General features: G+C 43.5%; 1 protein-coding gene across 1 annotated transcript in view; it reads left to right on the top strand.

The window, feature by feature from the left end:
• Positions 1-12,008, top strand: part of LOC148427718 (protein bicaudal D homolog 2-like) — a 32,354-nt gene extending 20,346 nt beyond the window's left edge. The window contains exons 3-10 of the mRNA XM_088407695.1: positions 153-305; positions 1,695-1,909; positions 2,005-2,230; positions 2,429-2,686; positions 2,765-2,968; positions 3,062-3,610; positions 4,030-4,181; positions 7,603-12,008. Of these exons, the coding sequence (XP_088263821.1) occupies positions 153-305; positions 1,695-1,909; positions 2,005-2,230; positions 2,429-2,686; positions 2,765-2,968; positions 3,062-3,610; positions 4,030-4,181; positions 7,603-7,957 (2,112 nt within the window). The 3' untranslated portion in view covers positions 7,958-12,008. The remainder of the gene's footprint in view (positions 1-152; positions 306-1,694; positions 1,910-2,004; positions 2,231-2,428; positions 2,687-2,764; positions 2,969-3,061; positions 3,611-4,029; positions 4,182-7,602) is intronic.
• The last annotated feature ends 2,002 nt before the right edge of the window (positions 12,009-14,010 follow it).

The raw sequence follows: 14,010 nt of genomic DNA, 5'->3' as shown, positions 1-14,010 counted from the left end.
ATCTGACACATACAGTTACATTAAAGCGATGCTATCCTGTCATTCCGCAGATCCTCCTCTGTTGTAATTTGAAAATGTTTGGAAAGGTCTTCACTGACAATTTTCTTTGTCTTCTTGGATGTCTCGTCTGGGCCTTCTTTTTTATGCTACAGAACAGCCAGGTAGTGGAGCTCCAGAGGAATCAGTTGCGTGATGACATCAAGGAGTACAAGTTCCGCGAGGCTCGTCTGCTGCAGGACTACACCGAGCTGGAGGAAGAAAACATCTCGTTACAGAAGCAGGTCTCGGGGCTCAAGCAGAGCCAGGTGAGTTGCTGTTTTTTTCAGGCTTTCATGTCTACACCGCGAAAGAACCTCTGAATTCCGATTAAAGGATGGTAAGATGCCCTTTTTTCAGGAGGGTTTTGCACGATTACTCAGATTTTTCCATATGCCATGGTGTTGCATTGGCGTGTAGCATTGTACCATGAACATTGTGGAAACTGACAGTGGGGCATGTTTTCAAAATATAGTCCTATCTGGCTTTTTTGGGCCAGGAGCAACCGATAGGAACCGGCGGGCCAATGAGAATGGACCTTGGGTCGTTGCTAAGGTAAAATCTCACGCATGGGAGGAGTTTGGTGAGGTCTTTGGAGAAAATTTCTGTTCCTCCAACCAGTGTCTCAGGAGTCAGGCGACAGAAGCAGGGTACTGCTTATAGTGCACATGGAGTGCTGCTGACCTTGACCAGGAACACTCGATATGGGAGCAGCAGTCGGTTGTGACTAAAAGAACAAGTTTCCAAGCAATGACAAAATCAACAGGAAGTGACCAGTGACCCATAAGTGCCACAACATCAACAGGAAGCAACCCAAATTGAACAGCAATTGATTGGAAGAGCCGTAAAATCAACAAGAAGTGATGTGGGAAAGGCCCCAAAATCAACAGGAAGTGACCCAATTGAAGAGGAAGTAGCTGGGAGTGGTCTAAAATCATTAGGAAATGACCTAAAATGAACAGAAACTGATGTTGAAGTCCCCTACAATCAACAGGAAATGCCCCCAAATGAAAAGAAACTGACTCAGAAATTTCCCCAAAACAACATAAAGTGACAAGAAGTGATTGAAGAGGGTGGCCCGGACGTTCTGCAAAATCAAAAGGAAGTGATTTCAATTGAACAGGACCTGACCTGAAACTGCGACAAAATCAACAGGAAGTCACACAAATTAAACAGGAAGTGATTATAAAGTTCCCCTAAATCAACAGCAGGTTACCTCAATTGAACAGGAAGTGACCCAAATTGAATACAAAGCGATACCACAAAATCAACAAGAAAAGTCCTTATCCACGCATTTCCAATGTTTCAGCCCCACAAAAAAACATTTTTCAGGACAAGGAAAATACTTTTTAGAACATGTTAAACAACACATTCTCTCCTCATTCAAGCATTTCTTGAATGATTCAAATATTCAATTTTATTTGTTATTGCCCTTCACAAAATTAACATTTCGACCGCCAAAATTCACAAACTTTACATATTCCTCCTCGCTTTGCTCCTATCATTGACCGACCAAAACCCGTCCAACTTGAACAATTTCAAATCATTCCAGGTCAGTGTATATTATCCCATGCCACTCAAAAGCATTACAATTTATTCTAAACCTTTTAACACATCAAACCTTTGCTCTCTGCTTTTATTTTATTTTCTCTGCCCAGGTTGAGTTTGAAGGTTTAAAACATGAAATCCGTCGTCTGGAGGAGGATACGCAGTTTCTGAACAGCCAGCTGGAGGATGCCATCCGTCTAAAAGAGATCGCTGAGCGTCAGCTAGGTGAAGCCCTAGAGACCATCAAGACTGAGCGTGAGCTTAAGGCCTCTCTAAGGAAGGAGTTGTCCCACTGCATGAACATTGGGGACACACTTTACAACAGGTATGTGTTCAACAGGACCAGAATCTCACCATCATCTCGCAATACCTTTAGCTGTTTTCACATCACCCTCCCGTTTGCCCCTGCAATCCTCTTAGCATCTCCCTGGATGGCCTGAAATTCTCGGTGGACGATGCCACCACTGAACCCAACAATGACGACGCGCTTCATGGTTACGAGAACGGCTTCAGTAAGCTGCTCGCCGAAGACAACCGCACATCCAAGAAGGATGACCTGTTCCAGCCAGCACCTAGTCTTGTGGATGACCTACTGAGCGAGCTGAACATCTCTGAGATCCAGAAGCTTAAGCAGCAACTGATTCAGGTTTGTGTTTTGGCCAAGACCAAATCGTGTATTTTTATGACTTAAGTAGCATTTTTTGAGTTTGATAGATCCCGTGACTTTTATATTTTAAAACGCATGCCACTGAAAAACCCTGTTCCCTGATCATGTTGCTGACAGCTGGACAATGAAATTGCCACACATCTCATCACGTTCTATGAACTGGTTGTCTCTTCACAGATGGAGCGTGAGAAGGTCAACCTGCTATCCACCCTGCAAGACTCCCAGAAACAACTTGAGCAGGCCAATGGCGCTCTATCAGAGCATCAGGAGAAAGTGAACCGTCTGACCGAGAACCTTAACGCCATCCGCAAGCTTCAGGCCAGCAAGGAGCGGCAGTCAGCCTTGGACAATGAGAAAGAACGCGACAGCAATGAAGAAGGAGACTACTATGAGGTGGACATCAATGGGCCAGAGATCCTGGAGTGCAAGTACAAGGTTAGGAGGGTGTTGTGCATTTGCGTAGATCAGCAAAAACCAACTTAAGATGGGTTACCATCATCTTTGCCTTTCCAGGTTGCTGTTTCGGAAGCTGGGGAGCTAAAGGAGGAACTCAAGACTTTAAAAGCCGAGTACCAGGCATGTCAGTCCCGCTATGAAGAGGAGCGCAGCCGGCTAGAAAACGATGTGACTACACTCGGAGAAAAGCTGTCCACTCTGGAGAAGACAAGAGGTTTGGAGAAAGATGAGAAGAACAAGCTGGAGAAGGAGCTGCGTAAGGTATGTTTAATATGACATGCCGCTTAAAAGTCAGATGTCAAAAGTCAGCACCAAACTCATTCATGCTGTTCTTTTCCGCCCCTTTGCTATCAGCTGAGTGACGTCGCGGGTGAATCTCAGGGTAGTCTGACTGTTGCTCAGGATGAGCTGGTCACGTTCAGCGAAGAACTGGCGACCCTCTACAACCATGTGTGCATGTGCAACAACGAGACCCCCAACCGTGTTATGCTCGACTTCTACAAGGAGGGCAAGGGTGGGCGCAACAGCCCCGAAGGCCGCGATCGCCGCTCTCCCATCCTGCTCACCAAGGGCCTCTTCCCAGAGCCCGTTAAGACCGAGCTCAGTGATGGCGCTCCGTCTCCGGGCTCCTCCCTTCCGTCTCCTGTGTCCGACCACCGCCGCGAGCCCATGAACATCTACAATCTGGTGGCCATCATAAGGGACCAGATCAAGCACTTACAGCTGGCCGTGGACCGCACCACAGAGCTGTCGCGCCAGAGGGTGGCCTCTCTGGAGCTCGGCACCGTGGCCGACAAGGACAAGGAGGCCTGCATGGAGGAGATCCTCAAACTGAAATCCCTCCTCAGCACAAAGAGAGAACAGATTGCTACTCTGAGGACTGTTCTCAAGGCTAATAAGCAGGTGGGTTTGTCTTTGGATGTCTTTCACAGATAATTCCATATCCCAAGCATGCATCACTTTGTCTTGAAGAATAGACAAAGTAAATGGGAGTGGAAGCTAGTTTAAGCCTTTTCAGCTGTTGAGCAAAGTTGTTTGTGGTCAGGAGCCAACATAGTTGGGGACAGCAGTCCTTTAGTGTCAGCTGCACAAAGAAATGTGCGTGGAGTTGTTGTCCCTTTATACTTGTATGGTGTGCTTGAGTCATAACAGACATGAAAGCCCCTCATTTTCGAACAACTGACTAACAATAAAAGGAAAGGAGCAGACTACAAAGGACCAAGCTACCTATATGTTTTAACATACAATATAGAAGAAAGAAGTATATCTACAGTAAATGGTAAACGTTCATGGCTGTCCTTCAATCTTGTTGCTGCCTACAGACAGCTGAGGTTGCCCTCGCCAACCTGAAGAGCAAGTACGAAAACGAAAAGGCTATGGTGACGGAGACCATGATGAAATTGAGGAATGAGCTGAAAACCCTGAAGGAGGACGCAGCCACCTTTTCTTCCCTCCGCGCTATGTTTGCCACACGGTAGGACAATTTACTAGAATTTTCCAGCAATATTATAGTACCAGTCCCAAATTTTGGAACAACCTTCAAAGTAACAAGGCCTCAAATAAACTTAAAGGATCAAGATATTCAAGCTTTTAACGCTTGTAATGCACACAAGTTATTCCAGGACATATAGCGCCATAAGAAAAATTACCAGGGTGTACAAACCTTGTGGTATATAAAGGTACTGTGAAAAATCTGAAGGTATTTAAATATCAATGTTTTTTTTTTTTGGTTCACCAGATAATTCTTTATAATGTTGATGACTCAAGTATTAATTAATAATAAATTAATTTTTAAATAATGCAAAAAAAAAAGAATTAACTGTTGTTTCTAAACTTTAGACTGGTACTGTACACCTTGTATGTTTAGCATCTCACATGAGTACATTACGTGTGATTGTTGTGTGAGGGATGTTGTTTTTGATCTGTGTTTGTCAAAGGAGGGGCTCGATGGTCCCAGGCACATACTAATCTTTTCTTATTCCAAAGAGAAGCCGGTCAAAGGTTCTGTGTGTAATCCCACTTTAGTGTGGTCTGGATTACACATCAACCCCTTGATTCTATGCCCTCTTACTCTTGTTTTTTTTTTTTTTTCCCCTCCCCATCATAAATGGTTTCATATGTCCTCCAAGTTTGTCGCATACCTTTTGAGTTTGCTGAAACGTTCTCCCTCTTGGTTTTGTATCGATGATTGGTTGTAGGGGATGCTTGTTGGCTTCAAGAACCTCGAGTTCTGTCAACATACATTTATGACTACTTTTCCGTCCAAAGCCCAGCTCAGGAAGAGGTCCAATGAGAGATGGGGGTGGTATTCTTGAGTGCTGGGCTCCTTAGTGTGCAACATAAACAACTCCTTAGTCCGCGGTGTAAATTGGTTGATGGCCCTGTGGTACGTGCTACGCAGAACCACATTGCTGCAAGTTGGCTGTGTAATACTGAAAGGAGACTTTGAATCACAGTTTTTTTGAGGTTCATCATGTTTGCGAACAATATGGCAATCTCTGGTTGTTGTCAGCATTCTGTTTCCTCAGCATGAATTACAATCTGTTTATGGGATTCTTGTATTGGTATGTAAATTCTGTCCCATACAGCAGGAGGTTCATTTGGGGGACTATGTGAGGGACTGGTGTTTTCCCACACTCCCTTTCCTTTGTGTACCCAGCCCTCTATCCTTCCTCACCACCAACCCGATTCTCACATCTCCTAAAGAAGAAAGGGAGGAAAGAGTCCTTCACATGCTGTTTTTTTTTTCTCTTCGGTGTTCACCATTTCAGGGGTGAACAGTTGGTTTTATCGTGTGCCCAAGTGAAACAAAAAGGAGAAATGTGTAGTGTTGTTTTGCGGCAGTCATAGTTTAGATTTCAAAGTAAGGTCTGGTATGTCCTTTTATGTGGGCTGCTGTGATTGCGTCCTTCCAGCGGCAGTTTCTCGTGTCATGTTAGCTCTTGCCTCTTCGCATTCCTAAGACATGTCCTCAAAGCAGGCTTCCTCTCTTAAGCAGTCCAGCCATTCGGCCGAGTCACTTTTGCTCCTAACTCTCGTCGGACCTGCTGCCCCTTTGTTAGTTGTCTCCTTCTTCATCATTCAATTCAATCTCCTCCACCCTTCTCTTTGAGGGATAGCCACCCCCCCATGACCAATCAGGTCTCAGACACCACAACAGCTGTGCGTTTGTTATGTGTCTGCTCTTTAGTGATTCAGATTTACGGTTGCATGCATGATGCAATAGTTGAGGGATCATGCGACAAATTGATCGTCGTCACATGATGCAGAGAAGTTGCAGTTTGTTCAAGTTGTGAAAGCCTTTTCCTCTGCTATTGTACATTTCACCCTTTCACCAGCACAGAAGCGCTCCTATTGTATCCACGCAGTCCAAGAATAGACTTATCAGTTTTTTTTTTCCCGGGAAAAACCCTCTTAGCCCCCACCCAGCCCTAAGTCGACTCGCTGCCCTCCCACCCTCATCATAGTGGGTTTAATGTAGCAGGACTGATCCCTTTTGTCTGAGTGTGTGTCCCACTGGGAATCAAACTGCACACACAAGGGAGGGGTGAAGGTTATGTTTGGCCCGTGGTCAGTCGGGTTCACAACTCTAGGAGCACGTGCAACACACACGCAGCAAAACATCTGTACATGGTGTCACTGTTTTGAGATTGAGCCCTCAAGATCATTTCAAACTCTAGTAGCCTTTGTACATGGGACTACATTTATTTATTTATTTTCCATAACAGGACAGTAACTCCAAATGGCATTTAGCAAACATTTTGGAAAAAGCTTTGATCCGGGAATGAATTTTAAAAAAGAAATGGCTTAATCATAAAATAAACTGAGCATCATCATTTTACTCTATCTGCAAACCATAGCATCAGAATGTATTTATTTAAATAAACACAGACACAGTACAGCGTCAATATGTCACAGGCAGAAATCGGAGAAGGGTGATGTCACCATTGGAGAATTTACACAAAAAAAAGGCTCCTCCCTCAACAGCGGTGAGTTGTCTTCCAACGAGCGTCCCTTTGAAATCTTTGTCGACGACTTTTTGAGAGAGCCACTGTCGCTTTTTTGTCATAGCGGTGGCACGAATCAAATTGCAATATTTGATGGAGGACATTAACAGAGTGCGGCAAGCATGCCGTCATGTGGGACAGTTTGTGTGCATTACTTTGCACATAGATGATAAAAGCATGTCAGTAATGGTCACACTTATGTTTGAAAAGTGTGATGAAAAGTTTTTATTTCGGCTCATCTCCTTCCCAGTTTGTCTTTAATCGAGGGATCTCTCAGTTCCTCAATGACTATCAAAGTTTATTCCTAATCAAAAGCCTAATTGGGTGTTTTGGTGCATTGGCAGGAATTAGATAGCTCACCCTTTATTTCATTCAATACCTCTTGAAGCTTGATGATTCCCCCAATTGCTTAGGTGTTATACTTTCTTGCTGGTGGCTCTTGATTTTCAAGTAGGGAGGTTTTTCTTTTTTCATCCCATTAATTTATGTTAATTACTATTATTATAATTATCATTATGGAACCAGCTCTCTGGCAAACTCAAAATAGTGAGAACCAAACAGGTTGCTGCTGCAGAGCTCCTTGTAGACTTGGAAGCTGACTAGCTCCACCTGGTGGGCAAGAAAACACTCTGGGAAGAGTGCGTTCGTGCGTGCGTGTGGCAATGGTGTGTATACTGTGCATGAGTGGATATTCACTCTTTACATCTTGACTGTTGTGCATGTATAACAAGTACAGTAAAACAAAACATGTATGCTTTCCATGTATGCCGTTGTTAGATTTTTTGTCAATGTGAATGAACATCAGTGTGTATAATAGGTGTATAATCAACTGAATGTAGTGTAATGTGCTCCCAGCTGAATTTGTCCATGTTTTTGCTTCACCTCCAGTTGCGACGAATATGTCACTCAGTTGGAGGCCATGCAGAGACAGCTGGCTGCAGCAGAAGATGAAAAGAAGACCCTCAACTCTCTGCTGAGGATGGCCATACAGCAGAAGCTGGCCCTGACGCAGCGCCTGGAGGACCTGGAGTTCGACCACGAGCAGACGCGGCGCACAGGGGCCGCCGCGCGATCCAAAACCCGCGGCAGGGCCTCCGCAGGCACTGCCGGCAACCCCAACGGAAGTCAGGCTCTCACCTGCGTCGGCTCCGGGCAAGTCGAGCATGGCGTTGCCGTGCCCAGCGGCCTCCTGGGAGGCCCGGCGGTCTTCTGTAGCGAGAAGTACAAGATCTACTGCGACTGAAGCTGAGGCTGCCGAGTCTGCAATGGACTGCTGTGTACAAAGGGCGGGGGGCCCGAGGGCCTGCCTGCCATAGTGTTAAAGAGCCCCACTCGCTCGCTTTGCTCCCCGGCCGACCCGCGCTTCTCTCGGGACGACTGTGTGACTAACCATCTGCTTGTGTGTGCTTGTGTAAAGTCTTGGCGATGCGCAGGTGTATGTACAGCGTGCACTAGACGTTTGGACTGTGGTAGACAAACAAGGCATGTAGGATGTTCGGCCCCGATCGTGTTCGGGGGTCTTTGTGGATATACTGGCGTGTCTATTCTTTCCATAGTCTTTGTGCTGTACATAGGAAGTACAAAGTGGGTTTGGCGCTTTGTGCTTCAGTCTTCCGCCTCCTGAGTGTGCTTGTTGCCCGGCAGCAGTACATCATGGAGGCGAGTTGATGAGGAGGATGTCTAAAGACGACATCCGGTGACACGGGTGCTCCTTGCAACAGTAAAAGCTCAACCACTGTTAGATGTTTACGAGACGATTGAAAAAAAAAATATGCAATCTCACCCTGCAGTGTGACCAGGGGTGTGCCGTTTGAATCAAGACATAAAAATCAGGAACTTTTTCGGATGGGCAGTAAAGGAGCACCTGTTACCGTGGCTGTTTATTATTTCGGGATTGCTTCCACGTTTTAAACTGTGATGCTTTTGCAGCAAAACGACTCATGCACAATAGAAAGGCATGGCTTTGCAGCTGTATAAGCTTTTTAAGTGCTTTCTTCTGTTGTTGAGGTACAAGATTAACTTGACTTACTGCATAGTCAGTGAATTGTAGGCGGAAGGGTCATTCCACTGTGACCTTTTCATGTCGCGATGGATTTTTTTCAAAGCCATACGAGGAGGGAGACAGGATATCCGACAAATCGATCTCCGAAAATGAAACAAGTGCGCTTCAGCATAGGTGCCTCAGGTTCAACCTTTTGGCAAAAATGGATTCGTTGATTACTGTGAACAGTCACAATATCGTATTGAAGAAAGTGATTATTTTCAATCCTGAAAGAGCACAAATTGGATGAAATGTTTCCGAACAGATGCGGCAAAAGTGCCTGAGAAAACAAACGCTTGATATTTTTATCTGGTTGTGTCCTACTCTCCCTTACTCTGTCTATGTGCTTCTCCTGTCTCCATTTTGCCATGAGGAGCAGTAGATTGCCAGCATCACTCCCAAGGTCACTGAAGTACAATAGAGGATTTGTGTCAGGTCAGTAAGTATCGTCCTCCCTTCTTTTTTTAACCCCTTAGAACTTGTGTGTGGGCGTGTTACCGATTTGTGTTCAAATGGAACCTTATCCTCCTGATTTTACTTTGGTATGGGAGGACAAAGCAAAGTACTGTCGTAGTAGCCACAAAAGCTTTAACTCCTTGCTGAACTTGTGTTGCGCAAATAGTAAAACAAAAACGAGTGGGGCTTATGTTTAATACTCAATGTATTGCTTGTGGATCATAGAAACATTAGCTTTACGATTCTAAAAGCAGGGTTGATGCAAAGGATTCCTGCAAGATTGAGCAAATTTTGCAATTTTTTTCTACCTATATATACAGTATAACAAATTCTATATTCTTCTAACACATTTCTTGGTCAGGTGAATGATCTTGCAGGATCCTGCTGCAGTATTTGTTCCTCTCAAGTATGTAGAGAGAGCGCCACAATGGTCAGCGTCGCGTCAACCCTGCTTGAGTGAGCAGCATTAAAGTTACCGCTCACATTATGGAGACGGGGGAGAAGATGAGCAACCCCCTCGGAAGTCGCACACTTCTGATGACCGTTCGCATATCTCACATATATGACATGATGGAGAAAAGTCAAGAGCGTAGAGCTAGTCCACGGGGTTTCCCGAAGGAAAGGCTCATTTAATTTTTGAAGGAGAGAAAAAAAAAAAACAAATAAACTTGAGGGCTCGTTCGCCCGCATGGCTCAGATAAAAGCTCAGCGTTAAATAGACTGCGGGATGTGTGATCTTTACTTACGGATTCGTACCTGCCTAAATTTGCATCCATATTTTACGGTGTCATCAGAGCATGTAACCTCATCGGCTCCTACCTCTTCATCTTTCTGTTACTCTTAACATACAGTAATTCTATATCAAGCATCCTGCATGTCAAAAGCATTACTCGTGTATTTATGTACAAGAAAACATCACTTTTTGTCTGGGCTGCTGCTTGTGGCTTTGATAAGTCCTGTTAATTGATTATTGACCAATGCCATCCAGCAGTAAGAAGACAGGGGCAGATGCTTTGTTTTCCTTTTTTTTTTTTGGTTTGTTTTTAATCTGTGCACTTTTCATAATTATAGAATTTTTACCGATTATGATCAACCTTTAGGAAAGTGTGGTAGTGCTATGGTTTGTGAGATATTCAGTATAGGATATTATAAGCTCAAGTTAATACTGTATGTGTGTCCCACAAAATATGTACTCAACTAAAGTTTACTCCACAAACCACAGGGCTACAACTTTTGCCTAATCCTAAAGGAGTTACACATCAGTTAGACATTTTTTTGTTTCATCATATGTTGTGCTGTTATTTATCTGTTATGTTCGTTCTACTGCCATATTCGCCACAAAAATCCAGGGTGATCTAATTCTGGGGTTTTTTGTGTATTTATTATTCCTAGGAATAGTTCAAAATAACTCGATGAAACTTGACAACGCTCTCATTTGAATCGGTAAGGAGGAAGATTTTGGCGATCAGACTTTTCCAAGCGTCTTACCGAGGGCGTATCACTGAAAGGGGACCGCTGACCTACAGAATTCTTTACGATAGCGACCATTAAATTCCAAATTGGAATTGTTTGATTCTCTCTTGGTTTATCGTGCCAAATCTTGGTACACCGTTTAAGGTCTGACAGATGAGCACTAACTGCAAATGGTGTCAGTTGGGCTGAGGTTACGTTTGCTTTGTTTAGTTATTTCTTTCTGACCAGTAGTGCCTTTCATTGTTTCAAGGGAGAATTTAGACGAGTGTTTTGTGTTTGTCTCACTATAAAGGCTTGAGACTCAAAAGTGACTATGAGCAGCAATAAGCGCAATGGGAACTGTGCCCTTTTCTGCATGACGAAGAAGATAGTTGTAGAATTAGCTCAATAATTCCAAGATTGTATTGAATTCTGCAGATCAGTGATCCTCTCAATAAATTCAGGGGTATATAAACATTGTTTTGTTTTCAAATCAAACTTTTGAGAACCAAAACTCCCCTTTGGCCTCCTGTTGTTGAACAAACGGCTCCAAGCATCCTTAGTGTGTTTGTGTAGCTGAATGTATTATTGGAAACTACAAGCTTTGTTTGGTGAAGGTCATTGGGTATGGCTAGTATTATTGGGGAAAAAAAATGTGCAGGGAGCGCATTTTATCTTACTTTTGTCTTTTTTCTTTCCCTTTTTTTTTCTATATCGTTAAGCAATTTGTTTTCAGGAAACAGAAAACTAAATTGGCATCAACAAGCGTGAATCGTGCCATGATTGCCAGTGCTCGTTTGTTGAGGCGTAAAGTTAAAAATATGAACGTAGAAACTAATGAGAAAAAAAGTGCAATTCTGACTCTGTTGAAGATTTAAACAAAACAAAAGTTTTCTGTTTGCTGGAAGCTTCGGCATTGTGATAACTAGCTGTGCAAACTTTACATTGTCACATTGTGTTTTCAGTATTGATTCATATTAAGAGTTTGATATCCTTATATGAAATAATGACTTCACCTGTTTTTTTCATATTTATTTGACTTGTCATGCAGTACTGTATACTTATCAATAATGTGCATTATGATTAGTGGTCTTGATTACAACTCAATGTCATATGCATGTTTAACAGTTATGGGACCTTTACACAGCGGCGAAAACAAACAGGTAATCTTTTTAGGGTGCAGAAAAATTAGGATATAAATTAAGTAAGATTGTGAATCTATCTGATGTGTTACTGCTGAACTAACCCTGTTAAAGTGTTTGGTTTGTTTTCCAGCTGGGATGTGGTTGAAACTGTGTAAAGGTAGTCATGCTGGCTAAAATCAATAAATGTGACTTAAGTCGCAGTGTGTGTCTGTGTTTTTTTTTTTTTTTTCTGTGTGTGTGTTTGCGTGCGTGCTTGTACATGTATATACAGTAGCTCCTCCACAGCAGCATTTGCAGAGTTAACCAAAGTAGCTGTGTCAAGAAGTAGCTCGAGGACTCCCACATGGACGCTATACACGGGAGAGCTTCCCAACTGTGGAGGGCCTCAGGCAATGCACAACAACACTCCCACAGCCTCTTCCTGGCCTTCAGACTCAACCTGGTTTTCCTCCTGTTGTCCCACTTCCCTCTTTCCACGCTTACCTCCAGAGACACTCCCACACATCGCATTGCATCAAATTTCCTCTGACCTTTGGTGCCCCCGGCACTTCCTGTCCAGTCTCTGGGGACCAGCTCTTGCCATAAACAGCTGTTGTTTGGCTCTTAAAGGCAAAGGCAAGTCAAACAGTTTCCCTGCAATAATACGTTTTACGCGGCCGAATTAGTCCAAGCATGATCACATTTGTGGAATATGATTTGAGCGCCAAAATCCACCCGTGTGTACGCAAATCAAACTGAGAAATGGCAGTAAGTGACTATGCTATAGTTTGATTACAGACCATCACCAAAAGGAACACAAAAATGAAAAAGGGGATTTCTGTTTTTTTTTTGTTTTTTTTTAAATATCAAAGATGTAATCTAGGTCATAAGAAAAATGTCCCTTTAATCTACTTGTATTATGTTACCAATCTTGTGTCCTCGTTAGATTACTAAACTTGAGCAATTTTCTGCATTAAAAGATAATATTTTGTCCATATCAAATGATAATTAAATTTTTTTCCACATTCTGTTGACTGAAACTGACAACGTAAAGCTCAGTTAACTACCAATCAATCACCCTGTGAAAGTAACATGATGAAAACTCAGAAAGGAGGTTACCTAAACTTCAAGAACGTGTCATTCAGTTGACAGCAAGTGGAAGATGTATTTTAAAGCTGTTTTACATGAAAATAATTAGCTATGAAATTAGGGATGCAAATAAAGTCTCATGAACGTTCTCCTGTTAAAATTTGCTAAGTGAGTTTAGGGTCCCTTTAATAGCAAAGCCCAAAAAAGATGATAAACAATGGGTCACAACAAGGAGACTGGCAATCGAAATATGGGTCAGTGGAACTGCTGCCATGGCTCTGTGCAGTAATGTTAAGGGAGGAGTCACAAAGCCGAACAGCTGTTTCTCATCTGCTCTGTTGTGAGCATTATTGAAAGAACACCACTTGATGTCGCTCTAAGACAGTTTTAGTCGCTCTTCAGCACAACTTTAGACTCGATCTGTGAGTTAGTGCCTACAAAGACCCTCTTCATGAGCATTAGCCATGTGATCGATCCATGCGGAGCCCGAAGGAGCCAGTGAGCCATTATCAGCTGGTCTGAGGGAGGGCACGCTCGCACGTGGCTCTCCTTAGCACACGCACAGAAACGTACATTTCCAGAAAAGTCACCCGAGCAGGAATAAGACCATTGATGGTGGAAAGTGGAAACAAAAGCCTCTCGATGTGATTCATGTCCAAGTCACTTGAGTTTTATCTCTACTGCACATATTTGACTGCAACAGTCACTTTGAAGATGATGACTTCACACAGCAGGTTACAAAATTTTCATTCATTGCGAACAAAAGCCAACCTCCCACAACCCCTGCAGTCCTGTTTATTCAAACAGTCGGAGGCTTATTCACACCTCCCAAGACAAATAATCCCAAGAAGCGTCTCAACTGTCTGAGGCGATTAGCACCATAGAGGATTTAAAATGTTGAAAAACAACCAGGTAGCTCACGTCACACATATTGGTAGTGGCCTTTGCTAAGGCTATGAGTGATGGTCGTTTCTCCCCGCTCAGTGAGAGGTTCCTCCAAGGGAGCGGAGTGGAAAATGTATCCCAGAGGGGCTATTTGTATGGCCTTGATCGATTTGCTGTAAAGGAAATAGTCACAGCCTGATGGACATCCCTCTGTGATGGCCAGCAGAGATGGGAGAACGGAGTCACATG

The sequence above is a fragment of the Hippichthys cyanospilos genome, chromosome 2 (assembly GCF_059441005.1).
Source record: "Hippichthys cyanospilos isolate Australia breed blue-spotted pipefish chromosome 2, RoL_Hcya_1.0, whole genome shotgun sequence".
NCBI lineage: Eukaryota > Metazoa > Chordata > Actinopteri > Syngnathiformes > Syngnathidae > Hippichthys > Hippichthys cyanospilos.
Note: the sequence above shows the minus strand (reverse complement) of the source record. Positions and strands in the feature narration are given on the sequence as shown.